Genomic DNA, 18,704 nt, shown 5'->3' with positions numbered 1-18,704 from the left:
AATTTGTCTAAAAAGTAAAAATGATATTATTTTGCCTATCAATGATGCGTTAGTCCAGAATTATTTGTATTATCATTACTCTTGCTTTTTAAAGTCAGCCTTATTTAAATTTTATAACTTTTTAAAGGATCTGATTAAATAAAAATCGCCAATTTTTCTTGAATTTTTTTATTTAGTAATTTATTGCCTTTTTAATCCAGTTATATCCAGTCAAACTCAAAGCTACTTGAACATTGATTTTGCAATAAGCAATGAGATTGTAGATTTATCGAGAGGGTCTTGGCACAATTTTGCAAACCATGCCCGACGCTATGAGATTTTGGATGGAAATTTTTTGATTGCTTTTAATGATAATTGGGGACAAACTTTGAATACCAGAGATTTAAAGATTTTCAAATTTCTAACCACACACATATTGATTTTAATTGGTAAATGGCTGGCATAATTTTTAAACCTAACATACATATATGGACATTCAGTTGGATGGAAATCTGTAAAGATCATCTCTCGTGTTCACAATATTTAGATTAATAGTTAATGTATCGATCCGGGAAAACAGCAACTTACAAGACAGTTACAGGTACAAATCTCTACAACACATATAATTTACAATCACTAAATATTTATTTAATTTTCGCTTACATTGCATTGTGAATATTTGAGTTTTAGGAGCTAATTTTCAAAAGACATGTAGAAAATGGAGTTTAAACTAAAACATGAATGTAAATTCAGCAGTCAGTTATGCTTAATTGAAAGAGATGTGATATTTACAAATAGTGATATAATTAAGTATATGTAGCTCTACTAGGTGAATTTCAATAATTTAATAGATGTTACAAGCATATTATTATTCATTATATATTTATGTATGTTTTATGTTACTTAATTTACAGCTAATGCTAAGAAGAATGACTTTTTAATTAATCAAAAATGTTATCAGGATGGAAACCTCAAGAAGTTGTTTTCATCAGCAGGGATTTCCAACCAATTGTTTTTATTTAATGCTGGGTGAGATTAAATTTACTGATAGCTGCGCACTTTTGAGGTTGAATTTCCAGATTTTTTTTCCTTTTATTTACATGCCAATCAAATCACGCTCCATAGGTAGGTGGTGTTCACTTGCAGGTGTGAAGATCGATTGTGGTCTCGCAGGTCTTGCACTTGACGTAGCAGCACCACACAAATTTGCAATGACACCTTTCTATGTGCTTCTTCACCTGAAGATAAAAATAATAATATTAGAAAAAATGACATTTCGTGATCAAAAAAATTTAAAATACTTTTAGAATTGAGGAAATAAAGTTTTTATATAAAAATATTTGCGCCTACAGCACGTGGTGTTCCCAGGCGGTCACCCATCCAGGTACTAACCACGCTCAACGTTGCTTAACTTCAGTGATCGGACGAGAACTGGTGTTTTCAACGTGATATGGCCGTAGGCACCGATGAGTACCACACAATCCTCGAGCGACTGTGCTCTCCTGGTGCTCGCCAAAAATAGAGACCAGTGAGCTCAAATGTAAATGAGCACCAAAATGGCTCTTTTTAAATATGAAAAAATAATAATCAATAATAAAAATTTAAAAAAGATTAATTTTGGTGCTCATTTATTTTTGAGCTCATTGGTCTCTATTTTTGGCGAGCACCAGGAGAGCACAGTCGCTCGAGGATTGTCTGGTGCTCATCGGTGCCTACGGCCATATCACGTTGAAAACACCAGTTCTCATCTGATCACTGAAGTTAAGCAGCGTTGAGCGTGGTCAGTACCTGGATGGGTGACCGCCTGGGAACACCACGTGCTGTAGGCGCAATTTCTTTTCATTTTAGTATATTTTGTTCTTCATATTTCAAATATAAATCAAGTAATACACTCGCATGTGTATTTTTATTTAAACAATGAAGCTACAACTTGACCTTCATTAAATAAAAAAAAATTTAGTGCAATAATATTTAAAAATAAAACCCAATAATTTAGAATTTCTCTCTTGCAAATATAAAAAGTTTCCACAGTCTATTCTGTTTAGTACCTGAGTGTTGTAGCCCCGTCCGCAGCAGAGAAGGTCACAGCTGTCGGGCCCTGTTGATGATTTATTGCAGACGCGGCCAGCGGTGCCCGGGATCCCTTTGCCTGCGTCCTCTACGCAGTAGTTTGGTGACTTGTGGATGTGCACCAAGTCACCCTTATTCACAGGGCCTCCCCGTTTGGTCTTGCTTTTGCGGCGCAACCTTTTCTTCGCCTTTGCAGCCACCTAGAAAATAGATTTTTACATAAAATTTTGCTTAAAAAATTACTAGTTATTAAAAATAAATTTTTAATAATATTGGAATAATTTCTCTAAAATATATACTTATAAATAATGACTTTTTTCTAATTAATAAATATAAATAAAACCACTACAGAAATGACAGGCCTCACTCTCGTTGAAAACCAGAAACCGCAAAATTTACCCAACCACAGGCAAACAAATATTCAGAGTTCAATTTGATATACCAGCCAGCACACCATGCCAATATCGAATTTGTTTTGTCCTCACCGGTCTCACCTGGACAGCCAGGCGGTACTTGTTCTTCAGCAAGTCTCCGACCTCGCTGAACGAGGGCATGGTCTGCCAACAGGTTTTGAGTTCGCAAGAGCCGGACACCCCGTGGCACCGGCACTGCATCTTCATCAGGGTGGACACCACTTGCCGCCCTGCCGCGTTGTTGTGCAGGTTCATCTTGGCGCGGATGCTGCCCGGCTTGCGCTTTTCCAGCACGTCCACAAAGTTGCGTGCGAAACCGACACCATACTTCATGTTGTCACTGTGTAAATAAAAGAATTAAAAATAATAAAACAAAGTCAAAGAGATAGGATTCATAATAATTCATATATTATTTGTGGTCATTTTTTTTGCAGTCCTATATTTAAATAAAAAACAAAAAAAAATGTAAAATTTGTGAAGATAAAACAATAAACAATGTGTATTCATTTTTTTTCTAATATATTTTAAATATAATTTAAATAATAAAAAAACATTGAAATAAATAAACATTTATTTGCAAAATTTTTATTAAATAACTCAATAAAAACAGAAAAAAAACACATTTTAACTTTATTATTTTATACTTTTTATACACGTGATTAAAAAACTTAATCAATAAACCCATTTTTGTTATATATGTATAATTCAGTACTTGCCTGCAGCCACCCCATTTCCAGCCTTCGCGGGTAGACTGGCCCTGCTTGCTGGCGTCGCAACTGCAGTCAGTCAGGTTCCCTGAGCTGCAGGCCTGGGTCACGGCGTGCACGACTCCGGCGCTGGTGACCGCGTATATGAAAGCGGTCTCTTTGCTCCCTGCAACAAAAAGAGTCACTTTGTAAATATTGGATATTAAAAAAATTAAAAGTTTTTATTTTTATCAAAAATGGTTTGTGCCTACAGCACGTGGTGTTCCCAGGCGGTCACCCATCCAGGTACTGACCACGCTCAACGTTGCTTAACTTCAGTGATCAGACGAGAACTGGTGTTTTCAACGTGATATGGCCGTAGGCACCGATGAGCACCAGTCAATCCTCGAGCGACTGTGCTCTTCCCTGGTGCTCGCCAAAAATAGAGACCAATGACGATGAGCTAAAATATAAATGAGCACCAAAATGGCTCTTTTTAAATATTAAAAAATATTAATCAATAAAACAAAAAATTAAAAAAGATGAATTTTGGTGCTCATTTATTTTTGAGCTCATTGGTCTCTATTTTTGGCGAGCACCAGGGAGGAGCACAGTCGCTCGAGGATTGTGTGGTGCTCATCGGTGCCTACGGCCATATCACGTTGAAAACACCAGTTCTCGTCTGATCACTGAAGTTAAGCAACGTTGAGCGTGGTTAGTACCTGGATGGGTGACCGCCTGGGAACACCACGTGCTGTAGGCGCAATTTCCTTTTAAATTTTGAAAAGAATTGAAGATATTTTAATTTTAGTACTAATATTTATACTATCGTTTATTTGTCATATGCTCAGTAACATCATTAAGACATCGATCGAATAAATTTATTCAAACTTTAAAACTTTCCAATTTTTGTTATATTTTGAAAATCCGCTCAATTTATTTAGTTTCAAAGATTTGTTTGTGGTTTGATGCAGGGCAACTTTGCCCAAACTAAGAACTCAGTAAAAATGATCTCAGCAGCTGTAGCAAAGTTTCTTTTGGTTTCTTTAAAGATTTTAGATTATTTAATTTATCCATATAAAAATTTCATGAAATGTTTGTAATTTTTTTCATAACGAGTGAAAGAAAAAAATTTTAAAATTGCAAATTATGAATATATGAAACCTGATCTCCTCTATTACTCACAACAAAATTTCGCTCACGGAAATATCCATTCAGCACAACTCATTTCATTGTTTTTCTGACCCTCCTTTCAACCCGTTCACTTTTCATCTGCCGCGCGCTCACCAGATTCTCATTCATGCTTTTTTCGACTGAACATTTGCTGCAGCAGCAGCGGCGGCGCGGCAGCAGCAGCAGCGACAACAATAATAATAAACAAAGATCAAATTTCAAATGTTGTCTGCCGGTAATAAATAGGCTGGATGAGAATCTTAAACCTTAACGACTACAGCTTACATGACATAATGGGGTTCTCCTAAATCAGATAAACCCAGGTAAGCTATTATAAAAAAGAGGATATAAGCGCGGCTCACTTTATACGCAAAATTATCACTATGCTCTTCTGCACCTTTACAGATACATTTTGATGGTGTGGAGGAGAAAACAAATTTATAGTCATTGCGCAAGTAATGAAGCACATAAATCTTCCCTTTAAAATTTTTAAATTGAAAAGGTAAAAAAAGAAATAATATTCTTGCCTTAATTTTAAATTAATTAATTATTTTCTTATACATTTTAGACGAATTTATTGGATGAAATTTAAAAGAACAGTTGTTTTAATTTTAAATTAACAAATTGTGAAGAAAAAATATTAAAACTCTATAACTATACAGTACTTAATTTTACTGAAGGAAATCTCATGAAACTTCTCAGTAATCCACTTCCGTAAATAATTACAGGGTAAGGAGGATGTAGGTTATTTTTTTTTAAAAATTGAATTTTGTTGACAATAAAATGTATATTTCTTTAAATCAAAAGTTATTTTTATTCTTCTTGAAATAAGGTTCTAAGATTTACAAAGTAACATTTTTTTTTTGAAAATTTTAAGTACAAAAAATATGTCTATTTGTTTTTGTTATTAATATTTAAATTAAATGCAGCTTTTAATCAGTGATTTAATTTTTTAAAGTTATACTAATTTAATACTTAATTATAATATGCCAAAAAATATACAAAAAACTTGAGGTTGTACGTAATTTTGTAACTCTGTTCTCAAGAGTCATATTTAGCAATTAATTTCAAGCAGTCCATATTATATTTTTACTTTAAATAAATTGAAGGTTCCTTGGTGAAGAAAAATTCTTTTCATATTATATTGCATATGATACAGCCATTTTCCATAAAATAAATTTAGCAAAATACTGACTTTGAGTTTAAGGATTTATTGTTCAAAATGAAGACAGTACATAAGTTTAGTGTGGTGTAACGTCATAAATCACACGAGCCGCGACATAATTTGCAGAGTTAATGAAGATAATGATCTGCAGAGCATTGTAAAAGAGGAGTTGTTCATGCAATTTGCGGGCTCTTTCCGCGAGCCGGCCAAGATCCTGCAGCGCGCAAAAAATGTGCGAAAATGTTTGGGGGCGGTGTTTATGAATAAATCCGAGGCAGGTGGGAGGGATCAAAGAAAAAATTCCGTGGAGGTCAGGTAGTACCTTCAGCCAGAAGGTACGTATTACCGCGCGCCGTTCGGCTCTCCGAGAGATGTGTAGTGGCTTTGTCCTTAGAAGGAAGGTGGACCTTTCAAGAAGGCAAACTCACTCAAATAACACGCTCACTATTACAATAGCAATTCCAATCTGCAACGCGGAAATTTCTCAGAACTCTATTAGCATTTCAAATTTCGCCGTCATAAATAATCCGGCTGCCTCCGTGCTTTTTTCAGCTGCTTTAATTTTTTGTTTTTGCACCCGAGTTGCTTTTCCGAAAAAATAATTCAGCAGCTGTTGCCCGAGAGCGTCTTTCCCCAATAAGGGGTTTTTGCCAGGACTCTGCTCTCTCAGATTGCCATTTAATGACTCAAAATAGGAGATTAATTCCTCGGTGCGGCGCCACCAGAGAGTTTCTCCGATAGCCAATAACGCCTGCGAAAGACAGAAAAAAAATGCCGAGAGTGGCAAAAAATGGGCAATATATTTGCTAGAGAGAGAGGAACGTCTATTGGAATATTGGCTGATGCCGGGAGCACCGAGCGCTCTTCCAATGTACGTCAATTTTTTGTCTCGAAGAAGCAGCGATGCAAAATTATTCGCTACATATTTGTGGCTGAAGAAGAAGATGCTCACTGCCTCTATGGATGTGAGTTGGAGATGGGCAATTTCCTCGCACAGATTGAGGAGGGCACAAGAATGAGATGCTTTTCCTCAAATGAATTTTTACTCGTGGAGATTCTGTTTTAATTAAATTTATAATTATTTATTTTATATTGTTAAATTTAATTTATAAAAAAATATAATATATTTCAAAAAGAAATTTCAGTTCTAAATTTTGAAAAATCTTGAGCATAATCATTTTCAGCTTTTTTTAGATCTGTTTTCTTTGTGTAATCTTCCTGAAAGAAATCCAATTCTGAAGACAGGAATTTATTTTTGTTCTTTGGAGAACTGGTCAATGAAGAGGATTGCATTTTATTAAAAAAAAAAAAATTAAATTTTCTCCAAATAAATTAGGCATAAAATGATTGTGAAAATGTTTAAACAGGTGTAATTGTATTTGTCATTTTTAAAGTTTGCCCTCAAGCAGCCCATAAGGAATTACTTGTTGACCAAAAAACGTTTGGGCTACCACTTTTTCTGTTTGCTGGTTTCTTTCAAATTTCTTTATAATTGCAGGTTGGTTGTACCTGTGTGTGTGAATTTAAGTTGTGTTCATTTTAGGAAATATGAAAGTTAAATATTGTAGTACTAGATCGTTCACTTCTAGGCCGCAGTTATCACATATATTAGCCAGAGAGTGTACAAGGCTGCAATAAAGCGACGAGAGACTTTTTTTGCCCACGTTTAAAAATTCATATTTCAATAAATCAAGTGGTATGCGTGGAATATTAAACCGCAGAAACGGGATTCGTTTTCAGCGAGTCTGGCCGCTTTCTCTGGTGCGTCTCCGAGTTATAGCGCAGACAAAATAACGCGTGTCTGCAGCACACACATCTTTAATTGATTCGCGGTTGATAGGGTCAAGTACCTGAAAATCATTTATTTTGTTAATGGCTGCGTCCGAATCAAATTAATTACACCGGCGGATCGTGGAGACGCGTCGCCTCGCCGGAGATAAATCTCCCGACGCGAAGAGCATTCCCGTGTATTTAGAAGCGCGCGCGGCCATCATCGGAATATTTGGCTAGAAATCGCAGCCCGCGGCGCCTCGACCGCGCTTCTTCTTCTCTGCTGCGTTTAAATGGAAAATATTTTCTTTGAAGCGTTTTTATGAATTCGGCTGCTGATGCTGCGTCAGACTGCATGCAATCTCGCCAAGGTGTCAAATTAAATAAATTTCAATTTAATGAGCCGGCTTAATGGGCGCAATAAAACCGACACCAGATACCTGGCAGGCCCTTCGGCGGTGTTTGTACCTTTTCCACCTAGAGAGACGCAAGCCTTGGTGTAGAAGGAGAAACGGAGGCGCGTGTAGATTATCATATTTTTATGGTAATAAATTTAGTCACAAGAATCTGTGCAAAGTTTTGGCACGAAGATGTACAAAATGTAAAAGGATCAAGCAGGTCAAATTTTTGTATTATTTTATTCTTACAGTGAACAAAGTTCATGACTGACGTCAAATTGGGGGAAAACAATGCACCCCACACCCCACAAAGCATCAAACCAAGAATATATATGGTGTACAGATAATTTTCCTGCCGAATTTATGTAAAATTCTAGTGAAAGTTTTTTGAGATTTTCGTTTCTCTTCTCTAGAATACATTATATGTCTTAAAAAAATAAAAAACAAAAAAAATTCGAATTCAACTGTAATTTAAAACAAAATTTTCAACTGGGGCGCTAAATTTAATCCTGTTTATCAATTCATAAACGTCCCTTTGATTTGAATGGCAATTTCTTCATTCAAACTAAAAGCACTATTTATTTTATTAATTTTTTCTGAGAGCTGAAATGCATTTTTTTAAATTCAATCTCATTTACTCTTTCCAGAAAACCAGTGTTTTGATTGATTGGAAATGATAATTAAAACTCGTAAAAACATCCACGCGGATCATCCATTTAAAAAAATTATTGGGCAAGAAAGCATTTAGAAAAATCTAATGGCCCCTCTTTAAAGAAAGATCTACTCCTTCTCTTCATATTTCTTAAAAGCTGTTTGGTCCTGTGCCTGAACTTTGGCACCCACAGTGTTTTAATTGGTGAGCCGACCCGCCGCTGATACACGCCTTTTTGATGGGCGACGGAAATTACAGGGCTGTGCGCGGTGCGTGCAGTCTGACAGGCAAAGAGCCGTAATTATCCTCGCACCTCCGAGCAATTCGAGCCGCGCGCACTGTATTTGCATAAAAAATAATTAATACTGACACGAAGAGCAGCGCCTCGGACGTTCTTACACCAAGCAAGGTGTGATGGAATTACAGTTAAATATCGCCCCGCGTTTAATTGAGTGGATAAGCATTTGAAAATTAAAAATTATTAATCTTTTGGCTCCAAGCGAAAAGAAGATTCGTTGCAAAGAATTGTATCAAGGCTTCCTAAAATAGTGTGGCAATTAAATGAAATTCCAAGTTTTGACGCACACTGATGGTTACAGTCCAATTATAAAACAGCAGCTCTAATCTAAACTAAAAAGGTTTAATTGTTCATTTTTTTTTTCAATTTTCGGTGTGCTTGAAAAATTATATCAGTTCTTCACCTGCTACGTGATAAATTTTCATCGTAATAATAATAATAATTATATGCAATTTTATTTAAAATTATTGCGTATTCATTTATCTTCCTTTTTACACCTCAGCCAGTGAACAAGTGAGGGGAAATTTTAAAGAGCTTCAAAAATAAAATGGATTTGCGCCTACAGCACGTGGTGTTCCCAGGCGGTCACCCATCCAGGTACTAACCACGCTCAACGTTGCTTAACTTCAGTGATCGGACGAGAACTGGTGTTTTCAACGTGGTATGGCCGTAGGCACCGATGAGCACCAGACAATCCTCGAGCGACTGTGCTCCTCCCTGGTGCCAGCAAAAAATAGAGACCAATGAGCTCAAATGTAAATGAGCACCAAAATGGCTCTTTTTAATATGAAAAAATATTAATCAATATTAAAAAATTAAAAAAGATTCATTTTGGTGCTCATTTATATTTGAGCTCGTTGGTCTCTATTTTTGGTGAGCACCAGGCAGGAGCACAGTCGCTCGAGGATTGTCTGGTGCTCATTGGTGCCTACGGCCATATCACGTTGAAAACACCAGTTCTCGTCCGATCACTGAAGTTAAGCAACGTTGAGCGTGGTCAGTACCTGGATGGGTGACCGCCTGGGAACACCACGTGCTGTAGGCGCAAATCCTTTTTTTATAATTTTAAAAATCCTAATTCAAAATAGCGGACGATCTAAAGAGTAAATTTTTCAATGTTTCATTTTTTTGAATCGCTTAAAGTGTGAGACCAGCTTGTAGGCCAATTATATTATTCTCTAATTATTGCTATTGTTTTCCTGCACTGACGAGAAAGAACGAGCCGGATCCGCACGGCGGCGTTAATTTGGCTGAATTTGGGTGCAATAAAGATGGCTGGTTGCAGATAGAGGCCATTAGTGGTGATAATAATGACGGTGCGGGGGTTTTAATGAGGAGGAGGACTCGCCATGGGCGGACCACTTCATTACTCCACTCGTAAAGCAAATCATTACACCATCGGCCTACTGCTGTCCGCTATCTCGCGCGGACTGGACAAATTTTAATATCTCCCAAAGCGCCTTCTTTAATACACACAGACACATACCCAGACTGTTCCGGTTCGGTATGCAAAGTGTAAGTAAAAGATCATCAGAACAACTTTTGATGGACCGCTTGTAATGATGCGTAAAATGAGTTTTTGGAGAGAGAGAAAGGTTGTGGAACGTGGAATTATGCAGAAAATAACAACAACAAATACTAAAAAATTAAACAAAATTAAATTTATGAAAAATAATATTTACTTAATAAATATAATTAATATTTATTTTATGAATTAAATATTTTTATAAATTTCATATTTCATTAACAATTATTAATTTGGATTGTGAATGAAACTAATGGCATTTTTTTTTTTTTTATTATTTTCAAATGTAAGGTAAAAATTTTTTAAATTGAATAAATTACTGTGCTTCTCTAACTAACTATCAATCTTGTTAATCAATATCTTAAAGCAATGGACCTAACTCGGTATATTAAATTATGGTATTTTCATTGAGATTTGTTATTTTTTTTACTTTAAACACTAACGAAAGTTTAAAACAGAACTGCAAAAATAAATTTTAAACAAATTCTATCTTGCTTCTTGTCTTCTAAAATTTTAAATGAGGCAGACCAGATAAATAATTAATTGTATTTATAAAAAAATTATCCAAAATGTTTTCATTTTGAAAATTTGTTTTACTGCCAGGAACTGTAAACCACAGGATTTTCTCTCGCTTGAATATGATTTATAAAGTAAACTTTAGAAAGAATTCCACTTGGAGGAAGAGCAATCTGCACCCTGATTCACTACACTTTGGAAACTAATCTCGCACAAGATAACTCTGTCGCCAGTTGATTAAAGTGCCAGCAGCAGCCAACAGACACACATTATTAGTGAGATGCGTCGCGCAATTTGCTTGCAAGTCGGGCGCACGTAATGCTTTTTGCATAATCGGAGCGTGTAATGAGTGCAGCGGCAAAGCTCAGACTGGCTGGCTGACGAGAGAGAGAGACGTGGGTGCAGCTGCACTAATTATTTGATAAGCCAGCAGCAGCACAGTCACTTGATGGGGGATCAAATTAGAGCGTGCTCCGGCGCAGTGTCCAAAGGGTTACGCTCTCTCAAAAGAATGAGTGACAAACGCATGCGGCATGGGCGGGACACACAAATAATGTGCATTTGTGGAGGCATTATCTAGTCGTTCGAACAGAATATGTACCCACATCAAAAGTTGTTTGTTAACAGATCATTAGTTCCAATTTGCGCTTTCAACTGATGAAAAGCAGGTTTGGCTTCCTACGAGTTTTGAATTTGCTGCGTTTTTTTCGTTGTTAAATTAACACTAAAAAATTAATTAAAGTAGGGATAGTGTAAAAAACGTTAACAATCAAATTAAATTTTAAAATAACATATCAGTCCTTGATCATCTACAAAATTGAATGTTTTTATTGAGGTTCTGATGCGATGGGAATGTTTTGATATTTAAAAAAAAAAACTCATAAAATTAAAACTCATTTTGAACTTACAAATGTGATTCAAAAACTTTAGAGGCATTTTTTTAACATAAGAAATTTATCCGTAACTATATCATGAAGCATCAATTCCATAAAATATTAAGAAAACTAGACAAACTAGATAAAAATGTGACAAAATTGAAATTTTGGATTAAAAATTTTTACAGAGAGAATAAAAGGTTCACTGCGGTGGATGTGGATCTTTTTTATCTCGGCAATTTATTTAGCAAATAAAATCAAATTTAGCAGAATCTTGGCTAGAGAGGTGGTGCGCCTTTTTTTCCAGCAATTCATCAATTCTATGTTTCCTTCCTAAAAATGGATACCTTTCAATGTTTAAATTTTTATAACAGTTATTTGTTGCAATAGAAAGAAGATGGATTTTACTTTTTTCCATTTTGATTTATAAAATTTATCCAATTTTAAAATTCTGGTTACAGTGAAGAAAAAAATTTCAAATACCGGCAAGTTGTTGCTAAATTTTCATCATTTTTGTCACATGAAATGTTTATAATTTTGATAAAACAAGTCTGCTATTTTTAGTTAAAGCTAAAAGTGGTGTTTGAAACTCTACGCTTGAGATTTGTGCATTTTTAACCCCATTTTTCTAATCCATTTTACCATTTTTAATCCATTCGACTTATTTCCGCTCTCTGTCGTCGCAGCGTCGGTTCGAGCAAAACTCTGCTGTTTTTAGAGAGTTATTGAGAACCTCCCCTCGGCGCACACACGAATCCATAATAATGATAATGCACAAAAAGAGCAAAGAGTATGACGACGCATCATATACACAAGAAGAATTATGCACGCCGCGGAGAGAAATTGTATATTGCAAGATGGCTTCCCTCGTATATTGGAAGTGAAAAACTTGGTGCTAGGCGAGAGCGCGAGAGTCGAATTCTAAAAGAAGAGGCATTGTTGCGAAACTAATGGCCGGACCCGAACGAATCGCATTTGTCGCGGTTAAGTCGGTGTGCATGCGTTCTGATTGAGCAGCGTTTATTCAGAGCCGAGTCTTTCATACCAAGCACGAATTCCTTTTCTTCTTCTTTTTTCAATCGCAGCATCCTTTTCATTTCTTTCTCGCCCAAAACATCAACTTTTCAAACAATCAGAGAAATAGAAGAAAAAAAACACGCGTGTCTCCTAATGCGCCGACTGATATGTGCGGCGGCTTATTCCGATAAAATTTCTCTCCCTTTAACCTTTTAGCCGCTTTTAGTGCGAGTTTAGTTAGTGCCGCATTCTTATACCTGTCTAGTTCCCACGGACAATATATAAGCATATCTCTTTTGTTACTCGCAGCTACTTGACTGGATTTGTCTATTCCAGCATAATATAATCGCTAGCGACGTGTCTGATAAAATTTGCTTAAAAGGATTACATCTCGGCACACACCCTATTCAACGTTCACGAGTCTCCTTTAAAATAAAAAATACTACCTTTTTTAAAATCCTTATTAATTTCTTGAATAAATTTTCCATCTTCAGTTCCGCTTTGTCAAACCTTAATCAGCAGAAGAAGAAGTGAAGGGATAAATTTGGTTGTAATAAAAACTTTTGTATGACTTTTAAGGACTCCTTATTGGCATAGCCTAATCAAGTCTTTACAACAGTCTAGCAAAACGTTTTGGCAATTATTGGAAAAATAGGAAATTTTAACCACCATTGTTGAAAATATGTCATTTAGAGTATTAAAAATGGTAAAGAAGGAATTTTAAAACTTAAATCGGAATGTTCGCATCACAGCTAAAATTTTATTTGATTGTTCATGTTGAAGAAGTTTTCTAAAAGTTCGGACCTACAGATTGATTTCCATGCACCTTGAGATTATTATTTATTTTATCAATTATGGTGTAAAATAACGAAATTCAAGGAGCATTTAAGTTTCAAATATGTTTCTACCAACTAGCTTTAGCTACTACCTATATTCTAAAATTTTTACTACAGGGCGAATGATAATAATTGAAAAAATTAAACTTTTACAAAACGATTAAATAAAATTTTCAGAATTGAAAGAAATTTCATGCAGACTGGAGGAATTTTTAAATTTATGAAGTATATTGTTTTTAATTATGTATTAATTTTTTTTAACCAAAATTATTAAAAATAATAGCACAAAACTTTGTTAATTAATAAATTTTAATAATATTCATCTTTTTAATATTGGTCACATTATTATATTATTATTATAGATAAATAAAAACCATGAATCAAAGACACTTTAAAAATGTAATCTATCCAATCGATTTGTTTGTTTGAAAAACACACCCTGCGATATAGACGAGCAGACACACTAGTCTGTTTCTGTTCCAAGATCAATTCCATCTCATTAACAGATAGGTAGGATCAATTGGCGTTTTTCAACCGGTTGCGTGATGCTGCTTGATCGATTACGTCACCCCGCGAAATTTATGCACACCTTTAAGCAGATAAAATCGCGCAGGGCACGATGTTTCATTTTACAATTCAATCAATCAGAGCCGAAAATTTAATACATAATATTTCCGCCTCATTAAATTTCCTTAGTGTATATTCAGATATGAAAAATAATCTGCTTGGCGGGCACCAAATTTGGCATAATGAACGGCGCAGCTAGATTCCGCGCGTTCCTTCGCTCATGGAATTCCTCTCATTAGCAAATCGGCAACGTACTTTACCTCGCCGCAAAGTAAACGGCCCTGATGGTCTGCGTGCTTTATCTCGCGCAGGTATCAGTGAAAATAAACTGGTTATTATAATTATTACACGCAGCCAGATAAAGGCTATTAAGTCATCGTGCGGCCAATAAAATGCGAGGTGTTAATTCGCGCCCTATTATGTTATTTTAATCCGCCACAACCGGACAAATATACATCGCAATGCCGTATTTTTTCCTGTTCAACTCCAATTCTACAAGCTCTATAAAGTTAAAGAGTGGTTTTTATAAATGCGAGAGAGCGGGATTTGCGCCTAATCCTGTAAAATGTATCCCGCCCTGTAACATATACATATATCACCAGGGGGGATGTGTGTGTGTGTTACATAATTATGAGTTGCTGCTGTTTGTAGCTTATGCTGGTCGTTGTCAGAGATTACATACAGTGCTCTCGAATTATCATATTTATGACCTAGATCAGGAAATTTTGATAACGCGTGAAATTTATGCATGATTTCCTTTTTCGTTTTGCATTATACTTCAGGGTCTTTGCAGGTTCAATTTGTCTTAAGATTGAAGGAAGCTACAAAAGGAGAAAAAAATTACCTTCATATTCAAAAGCTGATATGATAATTTGAGATTCTCAAAAAATGGTTAGTTTGATAATGCAAAAATGTCAGTTTAAATTAAATAAAAATGCCTGCCAAATTATTTTAACATTTTAAATTCTGGAGCTCATCTTATCCCATTAAAAGCATTAGATTCTAGAATGAAATATCAAATGTACAAAATATTTTGCTGTTTCAGCCCATTTCTTGCAAACAGGAACAACTTCCATAAAACTTCAAATTCATTTGATGTAAGGAAAAGCAGTTGAGTCGTTGAATGAACCCGTGGTTTGATCAGACCGTACGAGATTTTTTTTTCTTAATTTCTAGTTTTCGAATCACATGTTTTTGACCTATAATTGGAAATAAAGTAGCGTCTTAGAACTTTAAAATATATAATTTTACAGTCAAAATTGACCTCAAACTTGTATCAAACCCAGCAAAAATTGCTAAAAATGTAGAATTTTCGCCTATAGTTTTATTTCATTTCCTGAACTGCTCCCTGGCGGAGCAAATCATTTTCAATGCATTAATTAAAAAATTGAAATTAACAATAAATTGACCACATTTTTCCTTAAATTGGAAACTCTTTCGCAGTTTCGCTTTCAGCAAGTGAAAAAAGGACTTTTAAAGCCAACTTGAATAATTTATCGTGGGCCATGGAAATAGTAACAAATATTTGTTTTTGTCGCAGAAAAAGTCTCCTCTAACCTTTCAACTTTTATTAACTACCGCATTCCACGCACAAAAACAGCTTTCCCACAGCCTTTTTCGTTCCACTAAAGTGACACCCCAAACGAATGAAACGCTGAAATATTTGCTTTTGTGTTCCACTCTTTTTCTGGCGGCCGCTGCTTTTCTACACGCAAAGAGAATGACAAATGGAGGAGCTGCTCTAGCTTTTCGACTCGCTCTCAATCAGTATATAAAAGAGCTCATCGGATTTTATTAATGTACTTTCAATATTATAAAAGTGTCGCTTCATAGTTTTAAAAGAAGGAGCAAAAACGCAGCAGGAGTTCCGGGTGCGAAAAGAAATTATCCTTTTCAGCGTGGAGCAGGAGCAGCTGATTTAAAATTTAAATTCGAGATGCTGCACGTGCCCGAAAGAGCGGCGGTAAAAAAAAAAGAGACCGAGAATTTTCTGCTCGGGAGGGTGATTGATGGAGACGTGCGGAGCACATTGTGCGCTCATCGCTTCAAAGCGTATCTGCGTGGTTTTCTAAGTCCTCATCAGACCACAATATTTTGACTTGTAATACAACAAAGCAAAAAATACAATAACATTTTAAAGAAAATAATTAAAATTGGGTTGTTTCATATAGGTGCATCAATTTCGAAAAAACAATCTCTGCCCTCTAAAAAATTTAAAAAGCAATTATTAAAATAAAGTTGAAATATTTGTAACAAAGTAAAAGGTCTTATTGCCAATGCTTTTAAAAATAAAATTTGCTATTTTGTCAATTTATAATATAACATTATATAAATTAATATTGACTTGAATTTATTTTTTTTTTATTTTACTCTAAATAACTGTTATCAAATTTCTTTTATTCTAATTAAAATTAATGTTTACCAATTTTATGCATCAATTCTATGCAAAATTATTGATGATTTTTTTTAAAGTGTAATATAAAAAGTCAACAATTTTTAATCAAATAATAATACTATTCCAACCAAAATTATTTATCGTTTTTAAAATATTTATATTATTATAATTCGAGCTATGATATCTCTGTGGTCATGTATCTAGTAATCATCATGTTCTGACAGTAAGTGTCATCCTCATCAACCTTTTAATAATTAAAAATAATAATAATAAGGCCATCTTTACCTCTTTCAAGCGTCGATCCGAACAAATTGTTCTCGTCGTTCTGCGTCGAGCAGTTCCACCGCTCGTTGCGGAACTGGTGCTGGCACTCGTCGATGCCCCTGGCCGCCCCCGAGGCCACGGCCTGCATCACGGCCGGCTGCTGAAGACAGACCTCGACCTGCTGCGACGAAATTCCCGGCAGGGAGGAACAAAGGGCCCGCGCCTCAGCCGTCGGACCCATTGGGTCTTCGGGCTCTGCACTGTGCGGGCCCACAGTCGGGTGCTGCTGATACAGGTACGACGACGGCGACACGCCTGAAACGCCAAGGTACCTGCAAGAACAAAAATATATCACCAAAATTTAATTTTTCAAGTAAAAATAAACTGTGATTAATTTTTTAAATTTTCCTATCATAAATAGAGGGTGTGGTAAAATTTTTAAGCTGTCTAAAAGTAAGTCCCGTTACTTATTTTGTAAGTAATGTTTATTGACTCTCTTTGGAGAGAAAGAAACGCAAGAAGTAAAAATGGAGATAAACCGAAGTTACACAAAACTGGTGTCTCTCATTCATTCTCACATCCATTCGAGAAATGCCATATAACATTTTTTGAAAGGAATTTATGGAGGTGGGTGTGAGCTTTCAATGGACACTTTTTTGCTCATTCATGAATAAAATATATCGAAAGGGTTTAAAAGTCAACTTTCTAAATTTCATGAAAGTAAATTAATTCTCCTGTCCTACGAAGCTCTAAATTATTAAATTATTTATTTGACACTTCGGTGTGACGAAATCATTTTGTTTTGTAATTTAAATTAATAACAGCTTTGCAGACTCTTAAATGGTTAATGCGACTCTGCCTGCTTTTGTGCGCAGTTTTCGTATTCAATTTCCAAGAGAGGATTTTTATTTTTATTTTTTTGCAACTATACTTTTTCCATTGTGCTGCTCTCTCAGTTAGTTGTGTTGTTGTTTCCAGAGCTCGGTTTGTAAATAATTGAGCGCCGGAGTGTGTTTGTGCGCGCGGCGAGAGCAGCGCGTACGTAAGGTTTATAATGTTATAGTTGAAAGCTAATCTCTGCTGTTGTTGTTGCGTCCGTCCCGGGACGGTAAATAGAGGCATAATAGCTCAACTCATCACTAATTCATTTTGAGTAAAGCCTGATGGAGTCTGCCTCTTACAAAATACTGCACCCAACAGGGAGGACAAAATAATGGGGTAGGTGCAACGACCTTTGTTCTGATTTTTAAAACAAACTCAAATTTAATAAACAATTTGCCAGCAACAGTTAAATTAATTCTTATCAATAAGCGCTGTGCTAATTTTTCTAGTGAAAAATACTTAAATTTGTAATTATCATAATTTTTAATGTATTTAAAGTATAATAAATAAAAGAGTGGAGTGGACATTCGGAATCTCTAAAAGACAGATTGTTTTACTGGCTTGCCAGAGAGAAGAAAATTGGTCAAATTTGCCACTTTTCAATTCTTGATAATTTAATTTTCAGATTATGAATATGGCATGTTTTTTAAGACACTTATTGGGAAAAAATTTATGAAATTTATTTATTTCAATCTGAATCTTTTGTAGGAAAATGCACAATCTGGATTTAAACTTGACTTTTAGGCATATAATTATGCATTTTATTTGGAAAAAAATCGAGTATCAAGGAACCGATTTTTGACCAAATTTTATTAAAAGAATAAAATTTTAATAATAGTAAGTTGCTTTTGTGATAAGCTAGCTATTCACCGCTGATGGCAAGAACCTCATTGAGTTGCATTGATTTTGTCCTTTCTTTTAGGTCGAGTAATTATTAACTTTAAAAGTGCTGCTGTAATTTTAAAGTATAATTTAATGATAAAATTTTTTAATTCTTGGCTCCTAATAATTGATTGATCAATTATATCAAAATTATGGTACAATTATTAATTGTTTTTTTTTTGGCACTTTTTTTGAAAGGAAACAATCGTTGTATAATTATTGCAATAATTTGTTGTAATTTATATTTTCTGTGGGCTCTCTCATATTTACATTTTTATAAATTTGGATCATGGGAGACCTTTTATCCGAATATTAAATTTAATTGCAGCTTTTATACATAC

The 18,704-nt window shown here is 35.1% G+C and overlaps 1 protein-coding gene and 6 non-coding genes across 8 annotated transcripts in view; 3 read left to right on the top strand and 4 right to left on the bottom strand.

Annotated features, from left to right (window-relative positions):
- Positions 1–163: 163 nt before the first annotated feature.
- The window catches only part of LOC132205931 (protein Wnt-16-like), a 28,063-nt gene continuing 9,522 nt past the window's right edge, over positions 164–18,704 (bottom strand). Inside the window, exons 2-6 of one of the 2 annotated variants that reach the window (XM_059635321.1) lie at positions 16,621–16,931; positions 3,179–3,335; positions 2,535–2,802; positions 2,028–2,249; positions 164–1,217 (exon numbers count right to left, since the gene is read on the bottom strand). In XM_059635321.1, coding sequence (XP_059491304.1) covers positions 1,116–1,217; positions 2,028–2,249; positions 2,535–2,802; positions 3,179–3,335; positions 16,621–16,931 — 1,060 coding nt within the window. In that variant the 3' untranslated portion in view covers positions 164–1,115. The remainder of the gene's footprint in view (positions 1,218–2,027; positions 2,250–2,534; positions 2,803–3,178; positions 3,336–16,620; positions 16,932–18,704) is intronic. The other variant, XM_059635322.1, reaches the window with a different exon arrangement.
- LOC132193274 (5S ribosomal RNA) lies at positions 1,323–1,441 on the bottom strand. Its single transcript, XR_009441424.1, has one exon. It is a non-coding gene; the product is annotated as a 5S ribosomal RNA (ribosomal RNA).
- LOC132193276 (5S ribosomal RNA) lies at positions 1,690–1,808 on the top strand. The gene has a single exon (XR_009441426.1). It is a non-coding gene; the product is annotated as a 5S ribosomal RNA (ribosomal RNA).
- On the bottom strand, positions 3,414–3,532 carry LOC132193287 (5S ribosomal RNA). Its single transcript, XR_009441436.1, has one exon. It is a non-coding gene; the product is annotated as a 5S ribosomal RNA (ribosomal RNA).
- LOC132193286 (5S ribosomal RNA) lies at positions 3,793–3,911 on the top strand. Its single transcript, XR_009441435.1, has one exon. It is a non-coding gene; the product is annotated as a 5S ribosomal RNA (ribosomal RNA).
- Positions 9,161–9,279, bottom strand: LOC132193278 (5S ribosomal RNA). The gene has a single exon (XR_009441427.1). It is a non-coding gene; the product is annotated as a 5S ribosomal RNA (ribosomal RNA).
- Positions 9,531–9,649, top strand: LOC132193289 (5S ribosomal RNA). The gene has a single exon (XR_009441437.1). It is a non-coding gene; the product is annotated as a 5S ribosomal RNA (ribosomal RNA).

This window comes from Neocloeon triangulifer, unplaced genomic scaffold (assembly GCF_031216515.1).
Source record: "Neocloeon triangulifer isolate White Clay Creek 2 clone unplaced genomic scaffold, ASM3121651v1 ptg000003l, whole genome shotgun sequence".
NCBI classification, from domain to species: Eukaryota; Metazoa; Arthropoda; class Insecta; order Ephemeroptera; family Baetidae; genus Neocloeon; species Neocloeon triangulifer.
This window is presented reverse-complemented; position numbering and strand designations above follow the sequence as displayed.